The sequence below is a fragment of the Sylvia atricapilla genome, chromosome 2 (genome assembly GCF_009819655.1).
Source record: "Sylvia atricapilla isolate bSylAtr1 chromosome 2, bSylAtr1.pri, whole genome shotgun sequence".
Taxonomy (NCBI): domain Eukaryota; kingdom Metazoa; phylum Chordata; class Aves; order Passeriformes; family Sylviidae; genus Sylvia; species Sylvia atricapilla.
Window position 1 is genome coordinate 15,744,068 of NC_089141.1, and position 26,340 is coordinate 15,770,407.

Genomic DNA, 26,340 nt, shown 5'->3' on the forward strand with positions numbered 1-26,340 from the left:
GATTTGTGCATGTCCCAACAAACATCGACCCATAACATTCATTCTCTTCACTTATTTGGATCTTACTTCTTTTGTGGCCAATGTGTCTCCCCCCCGAGGTGAATGCTTTTGTTGGTACAGATTTTCTTCATCAGCTCTCTCTGGAAATTGGCAGGCTGAGAGAAGTTTTCATTATCACAGTCCATGAAGCTCCCGAAAATCAGATCTTTAAGGCAAACAAACGTAATTATGTAAAATCCTAGGCTGCATCCAGCTCTCCCACTTCGCTCACGCTACTGTAGCTGCACGATTTCAGTGGAACAGATCCTGGCTCTTGCCAATGGAAATAATATTAGAGTTGCCCCTAAAACCATGCTTCAGGGAACACAAGAAATTATGCAGGAAAGATTATGTATTTGAGAACATTTTTAATAAATAATGTGACAAAAATTACTTTTCTGATTATTGGATCCTCAGTATGCAAAATTATGGCTAAAATATGAGGTTTCTTACATGAACATAATGAAAACATTAATCACATGGATTTTTCCTTTAGTACTGCACACCCTTTCTATGGAACCTTTCTTTAAAAATTAGCTAAATGAAAAATTTCAGTCCTCGGTAAACACCAAAACATTTTTTTTTCTTTTTTTTTTTTCCATTGGGGCTAGTCCTGATAGCTGTCAATAAACAAACACACATTTTTCCATTAGCACCAATGACAGAGAAATTTTATAATTACAAAAAAGATCAGAAAATCTACAGAGAGAGGACATCATTTGGCAAATTCAATGCAACTAATGCCTCTATTTCAGCTTTAATGATAATCCAATGTTGAGAGAGGCCACAGAAAAACTGGTCATTTTCTGTAAGTCCAGGAAAAGTGAGAAGTGTTTTGATTATGGCCCACATTTACTTTTGTTACTTTACCATCTGTCATCATTCAAATATTCCAAATACAAACATAGAGCATTAACAAAAAGATGAAAAATATCCCAAACAAATGCTTAACATTTTCAATAAGACAAAAAAAAAAAAAAAGATTAATAGTTACAATGGTTTACAAACAAAGTTTAGTGATTGTGCTTTTAAAACCAAAAAAAAAAAAAAAAGATAAGCAGTGCATTACAAAAAAATTCATTGCCAAGATCAAACAAAACTTCTTTAAGTGGCACTTCTTTAAGGTGAATTGACACAAGTAGAGGTCTGAGATTTGGGCCAGTAGCAGTTGATGATATTACCTAATTGTTATTAAAAATGTCCATTGATTTTCTTTTCATAAGCAGTGTTGAAGGTGAAAATTAGAGAAAAGTTTCAGATAAACTTGCTCATGCTATGATTAGGCAAATAGCAATCACATTGGCTTACCCCCTGCCTATCCCAAAGGACATTTTTAATAAGAATGTATTTAATGATGAAAATGGAAAGACAAATCAAAGTACCACAGGGGTTTAAAATGAGTACATATTTACAATAAGAGCCATCTTGTCCCAAATTAATTCTACTTTCATTTGTCAAACTGTATCATCTGCAAAAGGTTAGCAGGAGACTGGCAGAACACAAGACACACAGTCTGTGCTAAAACTGCAAGATACCATTTGCACTGACTGCAGACCACAGTGAAACCCCGAGAAGCAAAGGATGTTCTGCACCATGTTCACTTTGGGGACCTCTCTGACCACTGCCACGTCCCTGGTGGTGTCATCGACTGGCTCACTGGTGAGCTGGCAGTGCACTGAGCACCACCTCGCTGGGTGAGAATCCCTGGACAATTCCAGGCCCTGGAATTCCCTTCTGGTCTAATCCTGGAGCAGCAGCTGGCCCAAGCACCTGGAAGAGCAGCTTCCCTGCCTGCCCGGGCAGCGCAGGCGATGCACTCAGCGTTACGGAATAGGCAAGGGCCGTTCCTAGTGAGGAGGGTTTACAAAGAAAGAGTAAAATAAAAACTAGCATTCTGATGGCATGAGGAAAAAAGGAAAAATTGTACACTCTGATTGCACTGAACATTATTTCTGGCGTCAAACATCATCAGACTTGAGGCATCTTAAGTGATTTATTTTTTTTTTCTGATTAGATTTTAAAAGCCTGTTACAGTACATGTCGCTGTCTTCAGCTTTCTGTTTCCTGTGTTAAAAAAAAGAGGAATAAATTACTACATGATAACCTTTATTATTTAAAATTTGTTTTACATACTTCGAGATTTGGCACCTTTAAATGATAATTACTACTTTAAGTTATGCACAGCAGTGCAACTGTATGTTGGCCACCCTTTCTACAATCAATATTTAAATTAAATCAATATCATTAGGCAGAAAAAGTAAAGAAAAAAGATCATATCTTAATATCTAATAAAATCTAGAATGATCAACCATCAAAAGAAGTGAAAGGCAATATCAAGGCACTCTTAGATGCTCTAATTCTCTATTTTCAGTTTTGAAAGAATCTGGGTAATGTAAAGTGCTCTTCAAAATACTGTATTTCTGCAAGTTCTGTTCCGTAAGTTTTAGTGTGGTAACAATTACATTACATTATATATGACTTTTTTTTTAAAATGTTTTGACACATTCTTAGTTTGTTTACTCGGATTGGGCATAATGTTAATGGACAGAGAAATGCACTAATTTTCCTGAACAGAAATATTTTTGGTTTAAAAGCTTTTTTTTCCTGGCATATGTCTAAAAACAAAACCAGCTTTATTTCAGTAATCTTCAACATTACAACTGCAGTTACCTCCATCTCTTCTTCTTCTTCCTCTTCTCCTTGTTCATAGGCTCCCAGCACTTGCATTTCTGCAACATTCCTTCGGGCTAAATTTGCTTGATCTGCCCTCTGTCTGCCTCCTGACCCTCTTGACGACATGGAGCTGGAGGAGCTGGGATCTCTAGGATTATTTGATGTTGGAAACGTTGGTCTCGAATATGGCAGGATGTCCTCTGTATAATTAAATGCAAACATTATTATGTTTACAAGCCCAGAGATACTGTGAACCTAAAATTTCTTCTGCATGCAGTTGATTTACTTTTTATGATTCTCAGGAGGTTTAAAGTGATGCCTGACAAGAACATGAAATATGCTGGTTCCATAGCAGCATTACAGAAGCTTTCTAAAGGAAATTTATAGTTTTTACATGGTAACGTTCACTACAGAAAAACTAATTCATGATTAGTGTCCATTTCAATTTAGGATCCCTGGTCCATGTTCTACAGGAAAATGAAAAACATCCCACCCCTTGTAGTACATATTTGATATGACAGAGTAGGAGGAAATGAGAATACACGTATTATACAAGGACTCATTCCATCTAAATACTGGATCCTGAATTTCTCAGGCTGAATTTGAGACATAATCAGTGGCCATGCTTAAATATTGCACCACCATCCTCTATGGTAGCATTCTAATAACTCTTCTCTACAGCAATCCACTGTAATCAAACTTTTATTCACATGCCCACATAATGAACTTAATACCCAAACATCCCTGATGTTATCCCTAAATACCTGTGGGCAGAAAGGACCAAGCATTTGTATCAGTCTGTGGTCTTGGTGAAGTCCTGGCATATTCCATGAATTAATAAACTTACCCCTTTCCGTATATAAGAAATTTCTTTGATCAGGTCTGGCTCATATAATCCTATGTGAGTTCGTATTTATAATTAATCCACAACTATTAGGGCTTTCTTACTCTTAAAACAAGACCAGATACCATTCTGGCCATATTCTGGCCTTGACAAATTGGCAAAATGGGCCAAGTGCTGATCCTCTGGTTGGCAAGTTAAGTTTGTCTGTCTGACTTCACTCAGTCCCCTTATAAACCAGATTATCTTTAGGTACACTAAATATAACTAGATTACAATTGTATGGTAGGAGCAGGAATCCTGATCCTTATAACTCTTAAGGAATATTTCTTTTTAGTTTCCTCAGCATTAGCTTTAATAAATGATGGATCCAAGGGCAGCAAAATAAAAAAATTACGTTCTGTAAGCTTGTAATAAGCTTGTTTTACCCTAACAAGATCCTGCACTGTGTCTTGGGCTGCAATATATAACCAAAAGTATGTGTTCTATTTGCCATCTGTTAGAACCAGTTGGGGAGGTGTTCTCTTTATCTCTTGTATAACCCATTCCTCTTAACTCAAAGAGGGAGGGGTGGGTGCCTTCTGTTAATGGGCAAGCTGTTAAAACCAGGTGGGGCAGTGTTCTTATCTCTTCCACCACCCAGACTCCCTCCAAGGAGATATCTTCTGTTAATGGGCCATCGAGGCTCACTGCATGACTGATAACATTACATCATCTCACTGTAAGATGCTCCACCCAGTGGGAGGAGCCAAGCATTCCCACCTGGATAAAACCAGGTGTTCTGGATTCAGAACACCAGGACAGCCTGTTTGCACTGGATTCCCAGAGGAAGACCAGGCCCATCTCACCATCACTGGACCCTTCTACAGGATCATCTCTACTCCAACAGAACCACATCTGTCACTCCATGAAGACTTATTCTGGACTGCTCACAACACCCTGACCAAAAGGGTGTCAGGTCTTATTCCGGCTCTGTCAGTGTTTCTAGGTTTTTTTGTCTGCTTGTTTTATTTGGGGTTTTTTCTACTACTACATTTGTATTTTTTAATATTCCTAGCAAAGAACTGTTATTCCTATTCCCATATCTTTGCCTGAAAGTCCCTTCATTTCAAAATCATAATAATTGGGAGGGAAGGGGGGTTTACATTCTCCATTCCAAGGCAAGCTCCAGTTTTCCCTGGCAGACACCTGCCTTTCCAAACCAAGACACATATCAACACTACAGTTATGGTGGCAATTCAGCAGCTCTAATTTCACATCACCAGCCTGTAACTTTCCCAGCGACTGACACCCAGCAACCCCCGGGCAGGCAGGCAGGCAGAATGACCTTGGAGAAGATGACTTTTTGCTGGTGTGCCATCTCGTTTTGGTGCTTTGCTGGCTCGTGGCTTGCCGTCGCTGGGCTGCTCCAGGGGCTCTCTGCGCTCCCCCGAGCCCGTCCGCACGTCAGGGTGCTGCCTGCCCTCTGCCCCGTCCCTGCCCTTGTAGCTGGCGCCCTTCCTGTCCGCAGATCTGTCCGTCCTGCCATCCATGGAGGCCAGCTTGGGCAGCATCACCGGCCGCACCTCCAGCTGCGACTTGGACTGCGCTGTCGGGGACTTTATGGCTGGAGGGGGCACAGGAGGAGGGGGCAGATCTGTGGGGTTGAGAAAGAGTAATTACAATGACATCACATGTTAGTGAAATTAAGAAATAATATTTAACTTGAACTGAAGAAAGAGACACTCTTATTTACTCTCCCCCCTCCCTCTGCCCTCTTCTCTCCACCCCAAAAGTATTATGTTACTGTGAAAACTGCTGATGGGTATTTTTCCAAAGGCTTGAGCTTTAAAAACACAAAGGACGACCTCTCCCTGCCTTTTCAAATCACAATATTTTCTTAAAAACCATTACCAAAAGCTGCAATAAACTACAGGCACTTGGATATTAACACATCAGTTATGGATATCAACAAAGAGTTACGGATATTAACAAATCCTTCCTGGTATTTGTAATTGTTTGCTAAGTCCATTCAAGAATACAGCAGCTTGTGCTGCAATTGCTCAAGGCCTTCAGTGTAGTGAGCATTAAAGCAAACAGGCTGGGATGTAAGAACATGCATTAGATGCATTGCTGACATATGTAAGATAAATATGAGTATTATTGCACTCTTCTTTTAAAATAGTAGGTTAAAATAACACACATATCCTTGTGTCTGTGGCTATGTCATGACATATTAAACAGAAAAAAGCACAGTCAGTCAATGAAGTAATAAGCTCTCAGAAAAAAAACAACAATAAAAAGAAGAAAAGACACAAAGACTTCTGGATTTGTCTCTTTAAATTAGCACAGCTTAAGGGGTTCCAAATTTTTGAATATTTTAAAACACTACTTTTCAAGCACACACATAATTTACTTAATTATATTTTTCTGTTCTTGCATTAGGACATAAAACTAGAGTATGTAAAATGTTCATGAGGATACAACAGTGCTCTGTGCAATACAAATATGAAGAAAAAGATATGGAAGTCAAGCAAGGAAGTGGCAATACAAAAGCACCTCACAATAAAGCTACAGGCACAATTCACACAGATATAAGAGAACAACAGGTTAGAAAAAGTGAGATGAGGTTAATATTATCAAGTGAAACTGCTAGAAAAAAACCTTCACTATTAAAAACTGGAACTTCAGCATTTTGTAATAGTGTGCATTTCTGGAGCAGCTGTGTTTTTCAAACAACATCACTATAAATACAGCTAATTCTCAGTCTATTCAAGAGAATGTTTCAACTGAAATCTACCTAAATTGGGGTAAAAATAAAGGTAGTACTCCTGAGTAAGAAAAAGTAGGTATCTAATATTTACATAAAAGTTCAGATATGGCATGCCAGATAATTTTGAGAGGTTTTCCAGTGACACAAAGCATGAGTGACTTGATCCAGCCCTGTGGAAAGATGGAGCAATGAAGTATTCATTGCTCTGTGTAAGCTTGCTAGGAACCATCCACCACATTCACCTGGTGACTTATCTTGGAATTATCCTTGACTTGTCTTAAACAAGACAGGAAATTTTATCAATTGGTTGGATTGACATGATGAGGAAGAAAGATATCAAAAAGTATGGTTTATAAGGTTGGACATACTTCAGGGAAATTATATCCTGCTGTAATAGCTCCATTGTCTTGGTGAAAAAAAACCCCACAACAAACAAATAAAGCAAGCAAAACATCCCATTAGGGTAGTTTGTTTGTTGAATCTTAGCAGTTCTGGAGAGCAGCTGAAGGTAAACAATCGACTATTGATACTTAGCTTTGAGTATCTGCTTAAAAGTCACTATCTTTTAAGAAAAAAGACTGTCATTTTTTCAAAGCCTAAAAAGACATCATGTAAGCTTGGATAAACTAAGCGCCTGAATCAAAATGAAGGGGGGGTTTAGATTGCTATCACGAAAAGGTTGTTCACCCAGAGAGTGGCTGGGCACTGGAACAGGCTCACAGGGAAGTGGTCACAGCACCAAGCCTTACAACATATTGGGCCAAGAAAGCACAGAATTAGTCATGTTGCATTAACATGGCTTAGAGAGGTAACTTCTGTTCAGTACACAGCCTCAGCAGTGAAAGTCTCTAATTCCAGCCATCAGAGTAGCACTCAGACCACCTCTTCTAAAATATCCGGGAGTTCCTGCCACCAAAGAGCAAACCAAACTACTTTCACTGGGCTGGCCCAGCCCTGGAGATGCAAATTTTAATTTCTGGATCACAAAGATCCACAGCCATGTGATTCTTAACAGCCATGTGATTCTCAATACCTGCTGCAGAAAGTGTTGTTTGAAGAAGCATATACCTCTTAAAATTCAGCAATCATGAGAAAATCCATGTGAAGACTGCCTAAAACCTCAAAGTTTTGTGTAATATGTTCCTTGAATGCCCAGTGCATAAGACCATGTCAATCCAGACTATAGCTTATTAAGCACAAGAACTATTCTTCCAAAGCAAGGCTAAGATGGATCCCATCCCTCACAGAGCACTGTAGCAATTACAGAACTTGGACAAGATTTAAAAAATAAGACAAATTTTGAATTAGCCTGTGGAGATCCAACAATACTTTCCTTCTTGAGGAAAACTTTCTTCTCACAGTATGTCTTCCCTCAGAAGAGGACATACATTCAGAAGGTGGATGAAGATACTCAAACTCAGAAGTGTAGGTTTCTGAAACCACAGATGCTTTTCTTTTAACACCCTCTGGTCAGATTTGTCCTTATCTCACCCTTTGGGGTGTGTGCTGGGCACCAAAAAGGACTCTCATGGTTTTAAGCCCAGCTGGAGATGCAATTTCTCTCAGCTATTTGCTCAACCTTCCACCTCTCTTCTCTCACCCCAGTGGAATGGGGAGGGAGTACCAAAGTAAACTTGTTAGTTGAGCTAAGAACAATTTAAAATTTGAAAATAAATGTAAAATTATACAATATGGTAAAAAAATAATGATAATAATAAGGGAAAAAAACAATGTGATTGCTCACCACCCACTGGTCACCCAATTTGGTTCACCACCCACTGACCAATGCCAGACCTCCTTCCTGAAACCAGATGAGCCCTTCTGGGTAAACCCCTAGATTATATACTGACATGATGTTCCAAGGTGTGAAATGTCCCTTGGCTCAGTTTGGTCCCAGCTATGCTCCCTCCCAGTTTCTTCTGCATACCTCCTCACCTGGCAGAGCATAAGACGAAGAAAAAAAAAAAAAAAACAAAAACCTTTGACTTAGGATATAAACATGACTTAGTAAAAAACCATCATTAACACCATTCTCATTCCAATCCAAAACAAAGCACTGCAACAGCTGCTGAAAACAAAATAACTCTACCCCAGCCGAAACCAGGACAATGCAATATCTTGTGTCTCACTCACATGCTCCACTCACTTTCTCTTCATTAAAGCAGTGAATAGCCAGTTATTGAACTGCTGATGTAACGGGTAGTGTAGATATCCAACATCAACCTTTTCAGCCACCTTGGAGCCAGCATGCAGCAGATGTGGTTAATAGCAGTGCACTGGCTGAAGGAATACTGAAGGGTAGAAACATCCTGTAGCCTATAAATACTGCTTGGAACAAGCTACTTGCTATCCTATCCAGATACACAGGACCAGTGAACAAAGTGGTGCTGAATCCTGACTAGGAAAGGGAAGATGCACTGAACAAAAAGTTCCATAACTGGCAGCAGCTATGTTGGGTACAGTATAACTAAAGAAAAGTGATATTCACTTGCAGATTAACATTTTTGCAACTGCAGGGAAAATATAAAATCTTCATTTAACACAGCACTTCTGACTGAGAAACATCCTTAACGAGTGAGAAAAAATCCCCTTTCAGAGGTCAACACTATTACACCCCTGTGGTATTTATTTTAACAGCTCAGATCACAGAGAAAATCCAGATTCAATCTGCCTCCTCGAGTACAAACTGGCACACTTCTTATTAAAAGCAAAATGGAAGCGTCCATTGTAAGGAATAAAAAATAAATCACAAAGCAACATCAAACCAATAGAAAGAACTCAGAAGCATTCAGCTGTGCTCACATGTTTCATTCATGTCTATGTATTACTGTTACCCTGCTTCCCATGTAACTCAAACAATTAATGGATGCCATTTCATAGCCCAGCCTACAGGAGAAACCTTCAATAGGTGTATTTTGAAAAGAGACATGATAATTTTCTAAATGAGAACACACACAGGAACCACAGCATAAGCAAAAGAGTATTGAAGAAAAATTATCTGCTAAATTAGTTTAGCACTAAAGTGGAGAAACAACAAATAAGCACAAAAAGATGAATTGTAAGTAGTGACCAATGAGGGAATTAGGCTTTATTAGGCAACTTTCTCTTTTAAACTCTATCAAGCTGCAGATTTTTCAGTCATACCCTGGAGAAAACTGAGTTATATATTTGATGCAATAAAGACCCTAGAAGTGTTCAAGTCAAGGCTGGATGGGGCTTTGAGCAACCTGGTCTAGGTAGGGTGTCCCTGCCCATGGTAGGGGGGGTTGAACCAGATAACCTTTGAGGTTCCTCCCCAACCTAGGTCATTCCATCATTCTGCAAGGACACAAAGTGGATTTTAGTCACGTTCATGCTGGTATGCAAACCTCAAGATTGCTCCTGACTTGAAAAAACCTTAGACAGCATTTCAGATTTCCAGACACACCATAATCTGAGCTATTACTCATGTACTGAGGTTGTTTTCGTGCTTTGTCTCTCAAGAAACACGGCTCACTGTACACAATAATTGGATGAACAAATTAATACAGTAACACCCAATGTGATGCATAAAAGTTGTGGCCTGTTGCATTTTTTTTTTTTTACAAAATGTCTCATAATGGACTCAGAAGTAAGGACTGAGAAGAGGGCAAGCATCTGAAAATTATTTTAATTCATAACAGGCTGATTTTTAGCAGAGTAAGAAACGCATTCCTACTTATTTTGTACCTTGCTAAAATTTGCTTCATACAGAGTAGATTTTTTGTACTGCACAGGCAGAGGGAGACAAAAGTACAAATGGTGTTGGCATGCATAAAGGCTTAACATTTCCAAGTGAAATTCGAGGAATATTTGGCAGATGTTCAATTGTCTTTTGTGAGAAATTCAGCTGCCCTGACATCATGTCATTGGTAACACAGCTAAATAACTCAGTTACAGTTTCAGCCAGTTAGTTGCAAAACTGTTAGTATTTTTCTCACTCAGGATTTAAAATCTCATGTGAACTATGAAAGGCAACATTTCTATTTTAAGACCTACTGAATAAAACAATGGCAAGTACTTTTATCCTTTTTATCTAAATGCTTACAATTCTAGGTTTTATAACAACTGATAAATCAACTCAAGACAGTTCAGAAGACAGTCTCCCACATATCTTTTTAGAAAAGATATACATATTCTTTCAAGTTTTGGTTTTCTAAATTAAATATGTAAGTAGGTCAGTCAAGGTTGAGAAGGAGGGTGTATCTGCTAGTTGGTTCTTGTAATGCATTCTTAGTAAACTCCTAAAAGGCTAGATGAAGAGCAATTAAAAATTCATACATTTTAATCCTTACAACCTACTGAGCAAAGATTTTTAGCCACAAATATGAAGAACATTTCACTGTCTGGATGACTCTCAAGGAACAAAAGCAGTGAAGTGAAATCCCATCCCACATAAAGTAGCAACTGACTTGAACTAATGCTTCACAAAAAATACAAGATTGTTACTACTTGGACAATGCAGAGTAGCAGAGAGCACTCTATTTAAAAATAAGTAGTAGTAGGCCTTTTATTGCTACATTAGTAACAAACGCACCTTCAGAAAGACCAACTTCTTTCACAGATTTGTCTGTATGAAGAAAAAAAATGGAGAATTTTTAAAGGCTTTATAATACTCTTGTTGATAATACTCCTGGCATTTTCAACTATTCATTAAAATCTTTAATTTATTTATATATCTTTCCTGTTAACTAATCATTTAAATTCTTCATTGCACTTGTATTTCATAGAAGTATTAGCAAGTACTAATTCAGGTAATTTGGGAACAGTAGAAAATTCTTTATATGCAATTCTTTAAAATTTCATTTTAGAGGCTGAGAAAGTAATGAAGGAATATCTCTTTCTCTTTTAGTATTTATGAATGCTTCTGCTTTTATTCCCTCACTACTACAAACACATATATGTTCATTCATTATGAAGCAAAAAAGCAACTCTGTATAAGGCACTCCGTTATAAAAAAAGAAAAATAATAGTCATCAAGCCAGTATAAAAACTAAGTATATCTCAGAAAGGTCAATTGTGCTTAAATGTTTCATTCATGCATCCATATCACTTTTCTCCACCTAAGGAAAACAATTAGTAATGTTATTTTATAGCTAATTCTAAAGGGTCACAATATACTAGATGTGGCTATTAAAGCGGGTGGTTGGAATCTACAGTAAGGTTCCAAATATGATTATGCAAATAGACTGAGGGGAAAAATAATAATTTATAAAAATCAAACCCAAACAAATTCTTCAACCTTTGAACTGGATTTTATAGATCTGCAGGAACTAAAGCCATAATTTGCTATTCCCTGAATGACCACACTGTATTGCACTATAAAGAGGTTAGTGGAAATTCTTACCTAATTAGAAAATATGCTGAAGTAAGCAGGTGCTACATAACACAAAACAAATATTGATCATGATTGTCAAATCTATATTGCAATATCTAATGACAATGGCTCTATCATTTAAGTCTGTATAACTGCTTTCACAAAAAACCTGTCATCAAACACAGGCCCATCTCTTCTTATCCCGTGTTAGAAGCAAATGGCCACATAAAACACCTTTATTTATTTATTTCTGATGTCCTAGCTATTATGCTTGTATTGTGGCTTGATGCTCTGCCAATTATTCAGTTAAGGGCATTCTGTTCAAGAGAATAAAAGCTGATAAAATGTCAATAAAATCCTGTGAAATGGCATTACAAGAGTCTCATAAACGTTTCTGGTACAGTTTTGGGATTTACACCTTGTGTTGTCCTTTCACAGAAGCAAACATGCACAAAACCATTGCAATAACCTCTTGAAATCAGATAATATTCCAACAGCTCATTTTTGCTGACAGAAGGGGCCTGGGCACAAGCCAAGAGGCCCAGGTGCACTGTGTCATGCCAGCATTAACGCAGCCTAATATAGATGCTACTGAGAGAAAATACTTGGAATAAAGTACAGATAATAGCACGGACAACCACTCATTGCTAAATTACTTCTGCTGATCGTGCTTTGAGTTTTGTATTAAATTTTTTCGTCAAGTGGCAGGATCACAGGGAGAAGTGGTTCAAAATCCCTTCTTGTAACCCTGGATAAGGATCTATAATATTAGCCTTCATATGATAATGGCAAATGATGCCCCTCTTTGAAGAATTTCAGGCTGGTAATGAAAGTCCTAATCAGATTGTTGTTGCAGAGAAGCAGGAGGTGGGGAGCTCTGCCCTTCTTTCCTTTCCCTTCCCTCCCCTCCCCTTCCCCCCACATCCCTCCTGTTAGCAAATTCAGCAAACTTGACAAGATGGGTTAAGTCTTGGGGAATTATCTTACATGAATTTCCAACAAAGCCCACGGATTGTTTTATACAACTGGAAGGCAGTGCTTTAATAAAAGCTGCACCACCTGAGGCATTTCATTAAAGGCTCTCTCTAGACAACATCACAATGTTTGCATTATCATCCTACACCCCCAGAGAATACAAGCACTACCTTTTCAGCAAGAGTTGATATTGGTGTGAAGGCACGAGAGAAGATGATTAGATTTCGCTTTCACTCACAAAGTAACCGCTTGCAACAATGCCGTGGTCAGGATTACATTCACTGATTTGTGCTGTCCACCATTTGAATGGCAGATTGGCTTTTTTTTCAGGAAAAGACACATTCTGAAGGTTTTAATAGTCAGTCACGTGGACGAAGATTTCAATCCTACCACACATTATTCTCAATGACTGTACTATTTCAGCTATCTGGGCTCTTAAATAATGACGGTAATTAGCCGATTAGGACACCATAGAAAACAGGTGCAAGGCTCTGGAGTGGAAGCATCAATGTACAGTACTAAGGAACTCTGGCAGTTAAAATGATTAAACTGTTCAGTGTGTTTAGCAACAGGAAACACAAATCACTGAATTCTGAAACACAGCGTTGTCTCTGTGGAAAGATTTCCCGCACACGCGCTGAAGGCGCATTTAGGAAGGTTCACTGACGCTCTCCCCCGTTGCAGTGGACTCACCATCTGTGTAGACTTCCTGCGCAGATGTCCTGGCTGGTGTTTCTGCTTTTTGGCAGGTCGGACCTTCTGTATTACAACAGCACTCATGTTGCTGTCCGTGGATACAGGGCTGGTGGGTCTGGGACAGTGTGATGCATGAAAATGTCTACGGCCTGCAAATGGTTAAGGAACAGTAAGTCGTTATTTTTCTTACCTAAAAGGAGACTTTTCATACTTTCTCTTTTCACATCAGAATGCTCTAGCTTTACAAAACCTAAAAATACACAGTTGGAACAATAGTAAAGCTCATCCAGTTTTAGAATGAGCTGTAACTAAATCGAAGCATTTGCTATCCCATCATTAGGCAGGTTGGCTTGGTGCACAGAAATTATCCAGCTGCTTGATAGCTGGTAGCTCCTGCCCCAGGAGCACGAAATCCATCAGCAAGCAAGTACAAGCAGGATTCCCATCCAGCCAGATTCTGGAAAGAGCAAAATGTTTCTCATTCAGGTTTCCCCTCCCCTAGCCTGGGCTACACGAGCTTTATCCCTGACATAAGCACAGCAAGTGACCAGCAGGTCTCAGGTACAGAATTTCCCTCTGCCACATTGAGTGAATTTTCAGGAAGGCATCAAGGCTGGATGGCTAGCATTTCATCACAGATTATTTGCAGATAAGAAGTGTAGTTTAAGGACTGCAGTCATGCACACATAATACTAATTTATAGAAATCATTGCATAACACGAACTAACTGCTGCAAAAATACTAGCAACTGGATGTAAAAAGACCTGTTCTAAATATGTAAGTCTCTACACGTATTTATAGGAATTTATTTGTACAAAATGGGTAAAATCCTGGCCCCATGGGTAGGAATGGGAGTTTTGCCATCTACTTCAATTGGTCAGGATTTCATCCAGAATTACTAAATTACCTCCCCTCTCACTCTTCATGATGAACAGCTGTGTGAAATGAAACAAGGACTGTTAACTAGGAGAGGATGTCAGAAGGGGGAAGGTTGAAAATCTGTGGGAGTCAGGGTGGACACAGTTGTGACAGAGTACTTTCCAGGTCTGGCAGTTTATAGGATTGATTGTCAAAACATTCATGGAACTGCCTAATACCTGTATCCTGAAAGCAGCATGCTGTATTTCTATTTTTAGATGTAGTTAACAAAGTCCATTTGGCCTAGTAAGGTTACTGATTACCTGTATATACCCAGTGCTACTAGTATCCAGTATGTTGTGAAAAATGAAGTATTTCAAATAACATGTTTTATATGTTGATGGTGGTTCAGGAGAAAGGAAAAGTGAAAACACAACACACACGCATAAGACCCTGCTGCATAGCATAATCTACAATTCAAGATGCAACTCAAAAACAGCTACCAAAATAGGAAATCAACACAAAGCCAGTTCATCCCAATACAGCAGTAAAAGCCAGAACAGAATTATAAAAAAAAAAAGAACAAAAAAAAAAAAGAAAAAAAAAAAAAAAAAGAAAAAAAAAAAAAAAAGAAAAAAAAAAAAACAAAAAAAAAAAAAAAAAAAAAAAAAAAAAAAAAAAAAAAAAAAAAAAAAAAAAAAAAAAAAAAAAAAAAAAAAAAAAAAAAAAAAAAAAAGAAAAAAAAAAAATCTAAATCCAGAAAAAACTATAACTCTAAATGTTTACTATTTATTTGGACATTTCAACAGAGATATATTAAATCTTCTTATGTAGAGCAACTGAAAAGACTGGGAGCCTTATATTGGGAAAGAAGAGACTTGTATAATCCATCTTTTTCTCTCCCTCTCACTCAGTTCTGAATGCAAATCCACCAGCAAGGTTGATGTTTTTCCACAGTCACTGACACCAAAGAAGTAGGAACTACTCATTAAAACCACTGTAGGGCAGCAATTTATTTGGAACATTTCACCAAAACTCCTGTTCTGCCTCTTCCCAACTTCTAAACACCCCAAGATCTGGAGTTCAGACAGCGCCTGTGGATGGGTTCATTCCACAATGGCCACTTTTTTGGCTCTCCCATGGAGCAGAGGACAACTCACCTCCTGCTGCCTCGTGCATTTGCCGCCTGGCCACTTTGAGCCCGGCGTACTCCGCGGCCGCTGCCACAGCCTGTGCAAAATCGGCGTCGGTGAAGAACGACCCGTCGGAGGAGCTGACGCTGGAGCGCCCGCTGGAGATGTTGTCTTCCTCAGAGGCTGAGCCCCAGCCATTGATCATGGACCCTGTCACAGAGCTCTCCAGGTCCCCAACGCTGGAGGCAGGGGTCTGCTCCAGCCCACGCAAAAGGAGCCTCCTATTCTGCATCTTGGCAACCTCCATGTCTGCCTCGTCCTCCTCCTCTTCGGGGGCATCAGTATCCATGTCAGAGACCAAGGGCCCTGAGATGTATCCATAGGTGTGTGGTGGGGAGATGGGCCTTGGAGGGGGTGGAGGACTCACAGGTTGACGTCTGCATAAAAACACAAGGGTGGGAAAAATTGAAATCACATAACGAAGTCAGAGGGAATGGCAGATTGATGAAAATAGGTTTTTTATTTCCCAGCAAGCTTGGCCTGTCTTTTTAAATCAACCTAATTTATATCTGAAAGGCTCAGGTTTGTTTTTTAGTTTATACTTCTGCTGTAAATCAGAACTGACAACTATGTAGCTTGAAATCTATCACAAAGAATTCTGATTTTTTAATATGGTTCCTCTATCACTGACCTTAATGATAAAGCTGTTCATTTTCTGTAAATAACACTTGTAGAGCTAAACAAAGAGTTGGTTATAGATCATGTGGCTATTAAAAAAATTATTTGTGCACCCTTGAGAGTATAAGCAAAAGTAATAACTGTAAACATATAGCTTAAAACTATCAATGCCAACAGATGCATCTATGCAAACAGATTGCTCCACTAACATTACCTCCTTCCCTCACCCACCCTGGTGATTCAGAAAGATATGAAAAAGAGAATTTTTTTTTTTAAAAATTGATCTAGGTGATGAAATGAAAGAATTTTCTACCACAGTGTTAGTCTAGGCCTTAGGGTACCAAGATGCACAGGTTAATTTTCATCCTGATTTGTCATTAATGGTATCTTCAGCTTAAGCAGGCAAAGTATAAGATATCAGATCAATGTTCAAGATTAGTTAATACTTCACTCAGAAGTTCCAGGTAGCAACATCAACAGTTCTTCATGGGGCCACAGACACACTCTTAATTGCCATTTGTCTGGCAGGAAACACACTTTCTGCAGTAATGGTTCTCCTGTTGGCTTTGCTCCACCAGGAATTTCTATTGCAGTCTGCTTGAAAAAAATTTCAAAGTAATTTTCCTTTGTCAACTTTGCCCTCTTATCATCTCACTGAGAAAGATGACTCTCATGGTTAAATCGACTCTTTTTGTGTGGATGACATGCAATTTTTATTTTTAATAAAGGGGAATACATAAATACATTAATTTTGGAAATAATGTTAGCAAGAAAAGACCTAATACTCTATAGCAAAGAGAACTGGATCCTCCCTGGACTACATCATCACTGTTTTTCACTCGCTGTATTAAGTACTGAACAGAATGAATAACAGTTAGGGATAAATATAAATTAATCGTTTTATAATCATGTTATTTTATAACAGCTCCCCCAAATCCCAGAAGCTGTTGCTACCTGGAATCTGTATCTACTTTGACTAGAGACTTTGCACAATAAGTCTCACTCCCTAATTAAAGCTCTTGTGTCAAATGTCCCTGTGATATATTTGTCTGTTCTCTAGGTTTTGATTTTAGAAGACAGGCAATTGGATACAAAATACGTTAGGGTTCCTGAAAACGTAGTTTGGCTGCCAACCTTTAGGAACAGGCTAATTGAGAGCAGCTCGTTCCCGGGCATACAGAATTAACAATATTTCTTTCCCTTATTCTGATGCAGGTTCTCACTTTAACAGTGACATTGTCTCCTACCTCAGGTCTTGGTTTAATACTGAGATCCCCCACTGCCCCACTAAATCTTTAGGTTTTTTCTCTCCTTTTTGACTCCTCCAGACCACGGTTTTTATTTCAGTTTGCTATATTTCCAGTAAGCTCACCAGACAGAGAAATATCATCGCCACCAGAATCCTATTCTAGATGTTTGGTTCTGACCAGTGAATGAAATTACACCCTGCAGAACTGTGAGTAAAGCTAATAAAAAGTATGACAAACAGCATTTCAGACATCATGTTAACTCTAAACCCACCATTTAAAAAACACCCCAAATCAATGTGGAAAGGCACCGCTTGGAATGTGTTCTTAGTCGGAAAGTATTGACACACCACACTTGAAACAGGACCCCACCCTTCCAAAATGGGTTACAGCTGAGCACAGGACACCCAATTCCTCAACAGTAGCCCTGGGTCCTATTGACACCAGCAGATGGAACAAGTAGCCAGCAAAGCCTTACAAATCAAATAAATAGAATTATGTAACTATTTTTAAACTGATGAGATGGACATGGCAAAAGAAAATAAACAACTTTTTTTAAAAAGATGGAAATACAGAATTAGTCACTAACAAATTCTGAGACTTCCAGCAAAGATAGACTTTACTATTGTAGGAGGGAAAAAATAGATATACATTGTACTTTTTCAGTTCACAAAAGAGTAAGTTGTATGACCTAGGAACTTAAATTGGAGCATCCTTCCAGCTCCTTCTGCCACTACTTTTTGATGGCATTTATCAGCCAGGAGTCTTTGTGTTCAGCAAACTTTCTACTTTCCAGGCAGTTCCTGGCTGGTTATGCATGTTTGTATACATCTGCTTCTGTGTCCACTCCATTCTGTATGTCAGGACACGTCCCAATCTCCAGAAAACCATAGAGATTCTGGACAGTCACTCATGACTATTGGGCACGTAGCTTTTCCCCTTTTCATTTGTGGTCCAATTAGTTTTACCTCTCAAATAACCTAGAAAATTTAAGAGACTAAAATGAACATTTCTGTGGACCAGCATACCAGGGCCAATGAAATGACAGGAAATTAGCCATCCACTAATGAAAAGAGTGATTTTAAAGACTCAGGAAGATAAGGAAGAGGAAAAGAATGAAGAGGAAAGGAGAAGATAGACCATACAAGTGCTACCATAAGGAGTAAAGGAAACAAACCAAGGCAGATCAAGAAGTAGGGAGCTAAAGTAAAAGCAGATATAGGCCCCTTTAAAATAAAGGGCCCCTTAAAAAACACGGGAACCGTAAGGATGACCTAACTTTTAAAAGCCTTCTGGAAAATACATCTAAAAATATCCAGTAACTTACGCTGAAAAATTAAAGTTCTACAGTCTACTCAGAAAAATCATATAAATTTCATTATAAGAGGCCTGCATTTTGCTAAAAATGGAAATTCTACATAGAATGATGCAGGTAAGTTTATATATTTGTTGCAATAAACAAGATGTGCAAACCACTGGAGGAAAAAGATAATGAAAGCCCATGATTTGAGATGGAAAAGCTGTGCCTTCTTAACAAAAGCCAAGAGATGGAAGCATCATACATAAAAAGGGTCATTCAGAATTCACTGTTTTATGGGAGAGAAGCTGTGAGAGTTTATATGCAAAACAGTTGTAAAAGCAACTCAGAGAAGAAACAAAATTTCCCTGTAGCCAATATCTGTCTTTATTAATGTTGGTCATTCTTTTAAATAAGGTTAGATGGAAATGTTAAGAAAATTTTGTAAGCAGTAATTTCCTGTATTAGGATTTAAGAGAGGAGGAAAATCTATAGGTTATATAAATTATATATTTATATATATTCATACATATTGGTGACAAGTTAATTGCACAGTTACTGTGAAATAATGCATGCTATTTTATGGTAATAATGCAGTAAATCTATTGGAAACAATGGAACTGTAATTATATGGTAAGCTGTGTTAACGATACCACTTTAATAACCTGATGACTGTGAATTTAACTTATGTCAGCATCGTACGTACCCTAAAGTGATATACTGCATTCCTTCCCATAGTACTGTAATAAAGCAACTTAATTATGTATTTCTTAGGTTAAAATAGCTCTAGCATCCTGGATTAGAAGTTAAATAGCAACAGAAAAATGGGGAAATCGTTGGCCTCACTAAATTCAACAGGAATTTTCAGTGAAGCTCGGACGACTGCTGACACATCTCTCTCGCTACATTTGCATTCACACACCTCCGGTCAGGTTGGTGTTGTGTGTGTCCCAGATCCTCCTGACAGTCCTGTAACATGGGCTGGAGTTCTTCCTGGGGAGAGGGGGTGAGAGTGGCAGTTGACTGATGGCTATAGGAGACAGCGGCTGGAGAGGAAGCTGCTCCTCGGACAGGTGGAGTAGGACCTCGCTCATCTTCTTCCTCTTCCTCTAGCTCATCCTGCTGCAGATACATCCTTGCAGGTGGCACAGGACAAGGAATTTCTTGGTCATAGCTAAAATTAATTTTTTAAGAGAATAAGGACTTAAATTTGTACTGTGTAATTAGCATATCTGACACATGTATTAATAGCCCAGAAACAATAGCTGCTCTCTGTGCTCTAGAGAACAGCTCAGTAAGGATGTGCTGAGTGGATGCACAGCACTGCCACTAAGTGCTCTCCAAATTGCCAGGCTACAGCTCGAGGAGCAGCACCAGAGCAGTGCTGGAGGAAGGTCTCACTGCCAGCTTGTAGGGCAAATCACACTTCAATTAACTAGTGATTCAAGTGGGAGGTGGACAATGCCCTTCCTCTTTCTTACCTTTCATCCACTGAAAGACTGTAATCCTCACTGTTGCTGTGGGGAGGTGGATGTGCTGGAGGGGGTGGGAGAAGATCTGCCCAGTTCATGCCAGCTTGCTTGGGAGCCTTTGGGGTCCGAGCGCCCTTCTTGTGCCCTTGACTCCCTGGGAATAAGAGCAGCACATAGTTGTAATGCTTTCAAGTCTCTCCTCAGCACTAGCTTTGAACACCAAAACCTGTAGCCCCTTCCCAGATGCTCTTGCATTCTTTGAGAATTCATTGTTTTGCTCAGTTTGGAGCAAATTGGGATTCCTCCTTTTTACACTAGTTTGTGCTTGTAGCTTTCTTTGTAGAATTGATCTACAGTTTAAGTGGTTGAATTTAACCACAAAATTTACATACATGGGAAAAAACACATGGGATTCAAACTTAATTTTTTAAATAAACAGTCAAAATGTGATAAGACCATAAATGAATTTTACAAGCAATGTCATTAAGAGTGAGCTTCCTACTTCTGTTAATTACACTAAAGATTATCATCTAAAACAAATGAGCTGTAGACATATTTTTGAAGTGCCTTTATCCTATTTAATTGCCAGAACCTAAAATACAATATGATACAGATATGATCTATTAAAATTCTACTGTTGCATTAAGTCACTGAATATAGGTAATTTGTACTTGTCCACTGAAACATTTCAGACACAATGAAATTACTACTTTTAGTCTAAATGGCAGGTGCAGTTGAAAATAACTGCTGGAAGAACTAAAATAACAGAAAAAAAAAAAAAGATTGATGAGTATTCCACAAATGTTTTCAACTACTATTACTGGAAAATACAGCTCATAATAAAGCAATGCAGCTTAACAGTTCAAATAATTTTGAGTAAGATCAATTATTCAGGTAGTCTAAAATTTTAAGTTTGGACATGGCTATGATGAGAGCTTGCTCAACCATTGTTCCTTGGTATATATATGATTTAATCCTTCTTTGCTATTATAACGCCTTTATTACAGATAAATTCCTTTTATGTAGTCATTGTGGTTTTGAGTATGTTTTAGAATCCTTCACATTTCTCTCTTAAACTGAGGCATGATTTTATATTATCACAGTAAAGTGTTACATACATAATTAAATATACTGCAGTGAGATTTAGGAAGGAGTTTTTTTCCTTTTTACTTCTGCTGTCTCAGATTTTCCACTCTTACTGACAGCAGTTCTGATTATTATTGTCTCCCATTAGCTGCCAGATACACCTGTTTTAGCTATGTACAGTTGTTTTTCTGGGACCTCAGTATGTCAAGCAAGACACTAACTATCCCAAGGAGACCTGCATTCTGCATCCTAAGCAACATGATATATTTATTAACTAATTTATTACTTTGGTCACCTTTCTTCATTCCTGCTGGAGTCCTTGGCATAGGACTATAAACTGTTAAGAATTATGAATAACCCTAATAGGTATCAGCATGGAGAACACCATGCTCTCGTTTTTAATTTAAATGGTTCATACCCCTGAGATGTTTCATGCTGAATTTCAAGTTTTAACATCATTGAGCACAGGCTCAGCACCACATCCTGATCTTTTAGACCTGGGAAGGGGCAAAAGGCTGTCTCCTAGAATAACACTGCTGAGCAGCTGGGAGAACTGGGAGCTGTGCTTATCTCATCCCAACCACTGGGGATTCAGATCCTCCAGAGGCACAGCAGGGCTCATCAACCTATTTATGTCTCTGCTGTGCCTCCGTCAGAATTGCTCAGGACAAAGAAAAGGTTGGGATTAAGGCAAGTGGACTATCAAAGGGAAAAAGTCTACATCTTGATTAGCAGACATAAAGTTCAGGGCACTCATGACTGTGACCAGAACTTACCCTGGAACTAGTTTGATGTAAATAAACACAGCCTGATGGCATTTTTTATTACATTTATTATGCACTTAGGGTAAAGCCCCAAACCAAGCCTATGTGTAGTTTCTGGTTTACCTCATACACCTCTATCAGAAATGAAACCTGCAACTGAACAGGTCATGCTACATTGATAAAACATAACTTTTGAATTAAAACATATTCTGTGGTCCCAAAGCACAGAGTGCAAATTCAGTGCTCTGGTCAATATAAAAAAGCTGTTTTGTTTCAAGATTTTTACAAAGGATGTTTAGATCGTTTGTACAGGAGAAGCCAATGAGAAACAAAATTTAATTATCTACCATCTATATCTAAATGATATATAAAAATAATTTTGACATATTTACATATGCCTGAATGCTTTTTTACTCAATCAAATACACAGGTTTAATTTACAAAGTGAAAAACTTCTTAAAGCAGCTCTGGTGGGTATCACTCAACTGCTGTGGAATCTTGAGCTGGTTCATGAATTGGGTAAGTAGACCCAAGAGATGAGAAAAAAAGTCACTAAAGTACCAGGAAGGTAACACATAAATGAATTTTGTTTGTTTGTTTTTTGTTTTTGTTTGGTGACAGTTGGAAAGAAATTGCTATGACTTGGCCATCTGGGAAACATAACATTACCCAGTATGCCATTAGCATTAGGAAATCCAACCTCTATTAGAGTTCACAACTTTCACAATTTCAGAAAATCAGCTACTTAAATGACATTTACATGACACCAGGCAATCATGAGGATGCAACAGAAATATAAGCACCTATTGGGACAGTTTTTGTGCTGTTCACCTTATACTGATCATGGATTCCTCCCCATCACTCCTTCTCTGAGCCCAGTAAATATTGCTAACCATGGCTACAGCATCTAAACACCATAAAACCTAGGTCCTGGAAAACATTACTGTAGGTACTCACCAGATGTACTACTGCCTCTGTCTGAGCTGTTGTAGGATCCACCTGTATTCTGGTCATATGACTGGTTGTAGGGAATAGTTGGAGCAATGTTGTCATTTACTCGGTAATCTGCAAGTTTAATGGTATAGTTAATGCTGCCCTTCAGGAACACATCTACTTTTATGTACTTGCTTTATAACACAGAGTAAGATCTCCTGAAATTAGTGAACTGGAAACAAATTCAGTCTGTGGAAGAAAAATCATCCTGCAATCATGTTTTATTTTTATCTTGCCTCTTATTGTAGGCTTGGGGGAAATCATGGGAACGTAGTATCTGCACAGCTAAAATGCAGTAAAATGGAATTCTATGTATGGGGCTTTCACAAAGCCTCTGCAATGATCAAGATTCAATGAATCTATCTATCTATCTATCTATCCATCTATCTATCACCTGTGTGAGCATTTCACATACAAGTACTGTCACCTTGACTGATTTTCCATGGTCTTGGCCCAATTTATGCATGCAGGGTAACGAATGGACTGCAGCAGCTACTTTTGGTATTTCAAAGGTGACATACTCACATAGGAGTCAGCTCTGTATGACAAGGGCTGAATGATCAGCTGGAGCAACAATGCAGCTCCAATTGAATTTGATTTACAACAGAAGTCTTTGTTTCAGGTCTGCTGGCTCCAAGAATATTTTTATTTACACTGGATCATGCAGGTTCTACAGGCCTTTTTTGCTAATAGCTGTTACCATAACTTTGCTCTCCAGTTCCAAAGCACTTGGTACACACTTATTACTTTTAAATCTAGATCTGGCAACCAGATCTGTAAAACTTCATCAGAAGTAAAATATTCATCTGGCAGAACAATACTCTTGTGCTAAAAAGCAATTACAATTTAGAGAGAACAGAAAGGAGGTAGGTTACTCTTCATACAGCAAATAAAAACTGTGTCATAAACAGAACCACTGGACATAAAGTAGTGACAATGAAGCACAGCATGTAACTCATCAAAATAGTTAGTTCCCATCACAATAGCTATAGGTTTAATCAGCAGCAAGATGGCTTTGACTTAGAAAATGAGAAAACCAAGATCAGAATATTGACTCATAAAATAGCAAATCAAAACAAAAATAAACAAAACTAAAAATTCAGTCCCCATCTGCTGCAGAAATGTTTGCGATAATGTAAGCATGGGAAAAAGAGCAAAATGATAAATTCCACACCAGAGTGTATTCTGTAATAGTTTCTCAGCCTAGTTGCATTCCACAGACCACGCTGAAGCCCTACATACCACATATGTTTACACAGAGGAAAAACAGTAAATCAGCACTCTGAAATATGTATATATGACTGTCAGCAGACAATGCTTTAAGGGGGCCTTTCCACACTACAATATACTAGAGAATATGCAGCTGTAATATACAGTTTGAAAGATGCAGTATCTTCCAGCACATAAAAATCAAACATGTTTTAATTCCCAAAGAGGTACGTAATACACAGTTCGTGAAAGAGAACAATTACAAAAAAATACAGCTTTCATCCTCTAGTAAGGAGCCAAAACCCTTAATTTTCTCTTGGCATGTTTATGTCAAGGGAAGGTGTGACATTTTATATTGCCCTTTGAACTCCTCTGTGAGTAGATGGGTCCGGTAGAGAAATCAACATTCCTGTAATGAAATGTTTCTTTTTACTGGATCACTTCTCACTATGAGATCACTTGAGTCACAACAATCCATGCAAAAAGTTCCAAGTTAGAATGGGTCCAGCTCCTAGGGATACTGTTTTGCAAATCAGGTTATTAAAAGAGGTTGCATGGTAGCCTGGAGGACTAGAAAGAAGAAATCACATACCTATTTCTTCCAGCTCTCACACAGTATATTAAGAAACATGCCTTCAAGGCCTCTAAAGCACATTCTGATGTTTTCCGTTAACACTGAAATCAATTTATTTTTAGCTTCTGGATCCACAGACTTCAGTCAGGGTAACACAGGAATTTAGTTTCCAAAATCGTGTGCGGTAGCATTGCCTCTCAATATGAGAATTGAAGGCTTGCTAGGAACAAGTCTAAAATGAATTGGATCACTCCATTTGTGTCCCCAGTGTACAACACAATACAATTTTACAGAGTTTGATATGCAAAATTTCATTCTTTTACACGACCATGTAGATTTAATGAGTCTCCATCCACGACTGGGAAGAGTGGGTTGACCTATTTAAAATTTAAGGTAGAGTATAATGTGACTACCATGCATCTGGCTCATGAATAAAATATCTGGCCTCTGTCCTAACCAATCCCTTAACTACTATTAAATTTAAATTAATCTCATATCCATAGGAAATGTATTTTATTTAACTCTTTTCTAAAGATACAGCTTGTTATTTTTTACAATAAATTCAATATCAGAAAGGTTATCGTGGTGCTAATTAACTTTCTGACACTGCTAACGGTGTATTTCTGAATCTAAAGAGGCAGAAGTCTAAAAGCACCACAGAAGCCTGTAACTGCTGAACCTGAAAACTCTAGACTCCCAGTACCAGAAGGTCAAAACTCCTCTGATGCCTAAAGAGGAGAAACAAGCTAAAAGCTCTTCACCTTTGTTTAATTTGTTTTGCTCCATAATGTTGTACTGTATGGGTGGAACCTCTTGCTTTTGCTGAACAGAGGGTTTCCAGTGTTTCTCATTCGTGTCCCCGCTGCCACTGTTAACATTATTGCTGATATTGGACTGGATGAGCTGAGTGGTGGCATAAGGAGTGGGCTGCCCAGGCTGGCTGACAAATCTTCCATCCTTTAGATTTGGACTATTGAAGGTTTTCATCTCATTGATTTTGTTGCTGAGGTCCACGTCCCCATATACAGTTGACTCAGGCAACATCAGGTTTGTCTGCTTGTTGTCCAGCTGATTGTTGTAATTTGCTATACAATCGGCTAACCACAGAGGAGAGAAAAGAGAAAAGGTCATTCTGTTCGCCCACACCAGACTTTCCATGAAACCCCCTCTAACATTTCCTTTCTGCACAGCTACAAGGTTTGAACCCATGTAGCAGACACACTGAGGCAGAGATACTGCCATTAACTATGTAATTTACAGAACATTATCTACCTTATACACTATAGCTCCAAAAGTAGGGTTCACTGTTCTGATTCACTGTAAATTCAGACCTGCTGAATTGTATCTACAATGACTTACCTTGCTGGACCTTTCCATAGTGGCCATATAAACATTCAGGTTTTCAGACATTAGTCTCATAGCAGTATATGTATTCAATTAGTAATTGTGATTAAAATCACTTGCATTGCAAGGAAAATTCAACCAAAACTTAATACTGGGAGTAACTAAATAAGACTGTTATCTCATGTCACCTCAACAGTATCTAGGCACTCCTGGATACATGATAAAAACCAGACATACAACAGGTTTTCATGAAACAGACTGAAAAATGATTACATATAAGAGAATTAAAGAAAAACAGCACAAGGTAAAAGGTAACTCAGTACCCAGTATCAAGTCTTTATTTGATCATTGTTTGCTTGTACAATCTTATATTT

General features: G+C 38.4%; 1 protein-coding gene across 1 annotated transcript in view; it reads right to left on the reverse strand.

The window, feature by feature from the left end:
• Positions 1–393: 393 nt before the first annotated feature.
• Positions 394–26,340, reverse strand: part of LOC136375398 (roundabout homolog 1-like) — a 296,044-nt gene continuing 270,097 nt past the window's right edge. Inside the window, 10 exon segments of the mRNA XM_066340911.1 lie at positions 394–2,103; positions 2,710–2,912; positions 4,881–5,189; positions 13,309–13,326; positions 13,329–13,460; positions 15,330–15,739; positions 19,447–19,698; positions 20,006–20,150; positions 22,804–22,911; positions 25,384–25,719. Of these exon segments, the coding sequence (XP_066197008.1) occupies positions 2,089–2,103; positions 2,710–2,912; positions 4,881–5,189; positions 13,309–13,326; positions 13,329–13,460; positions 15,330–15,739; positions 19,447–19,698; positions 20,006–20,150; positions 22,804–22,911; positions 25,384–25,719 (1,928 nt within the window). The 3' untranslated portion in view covers positions 394–2,088.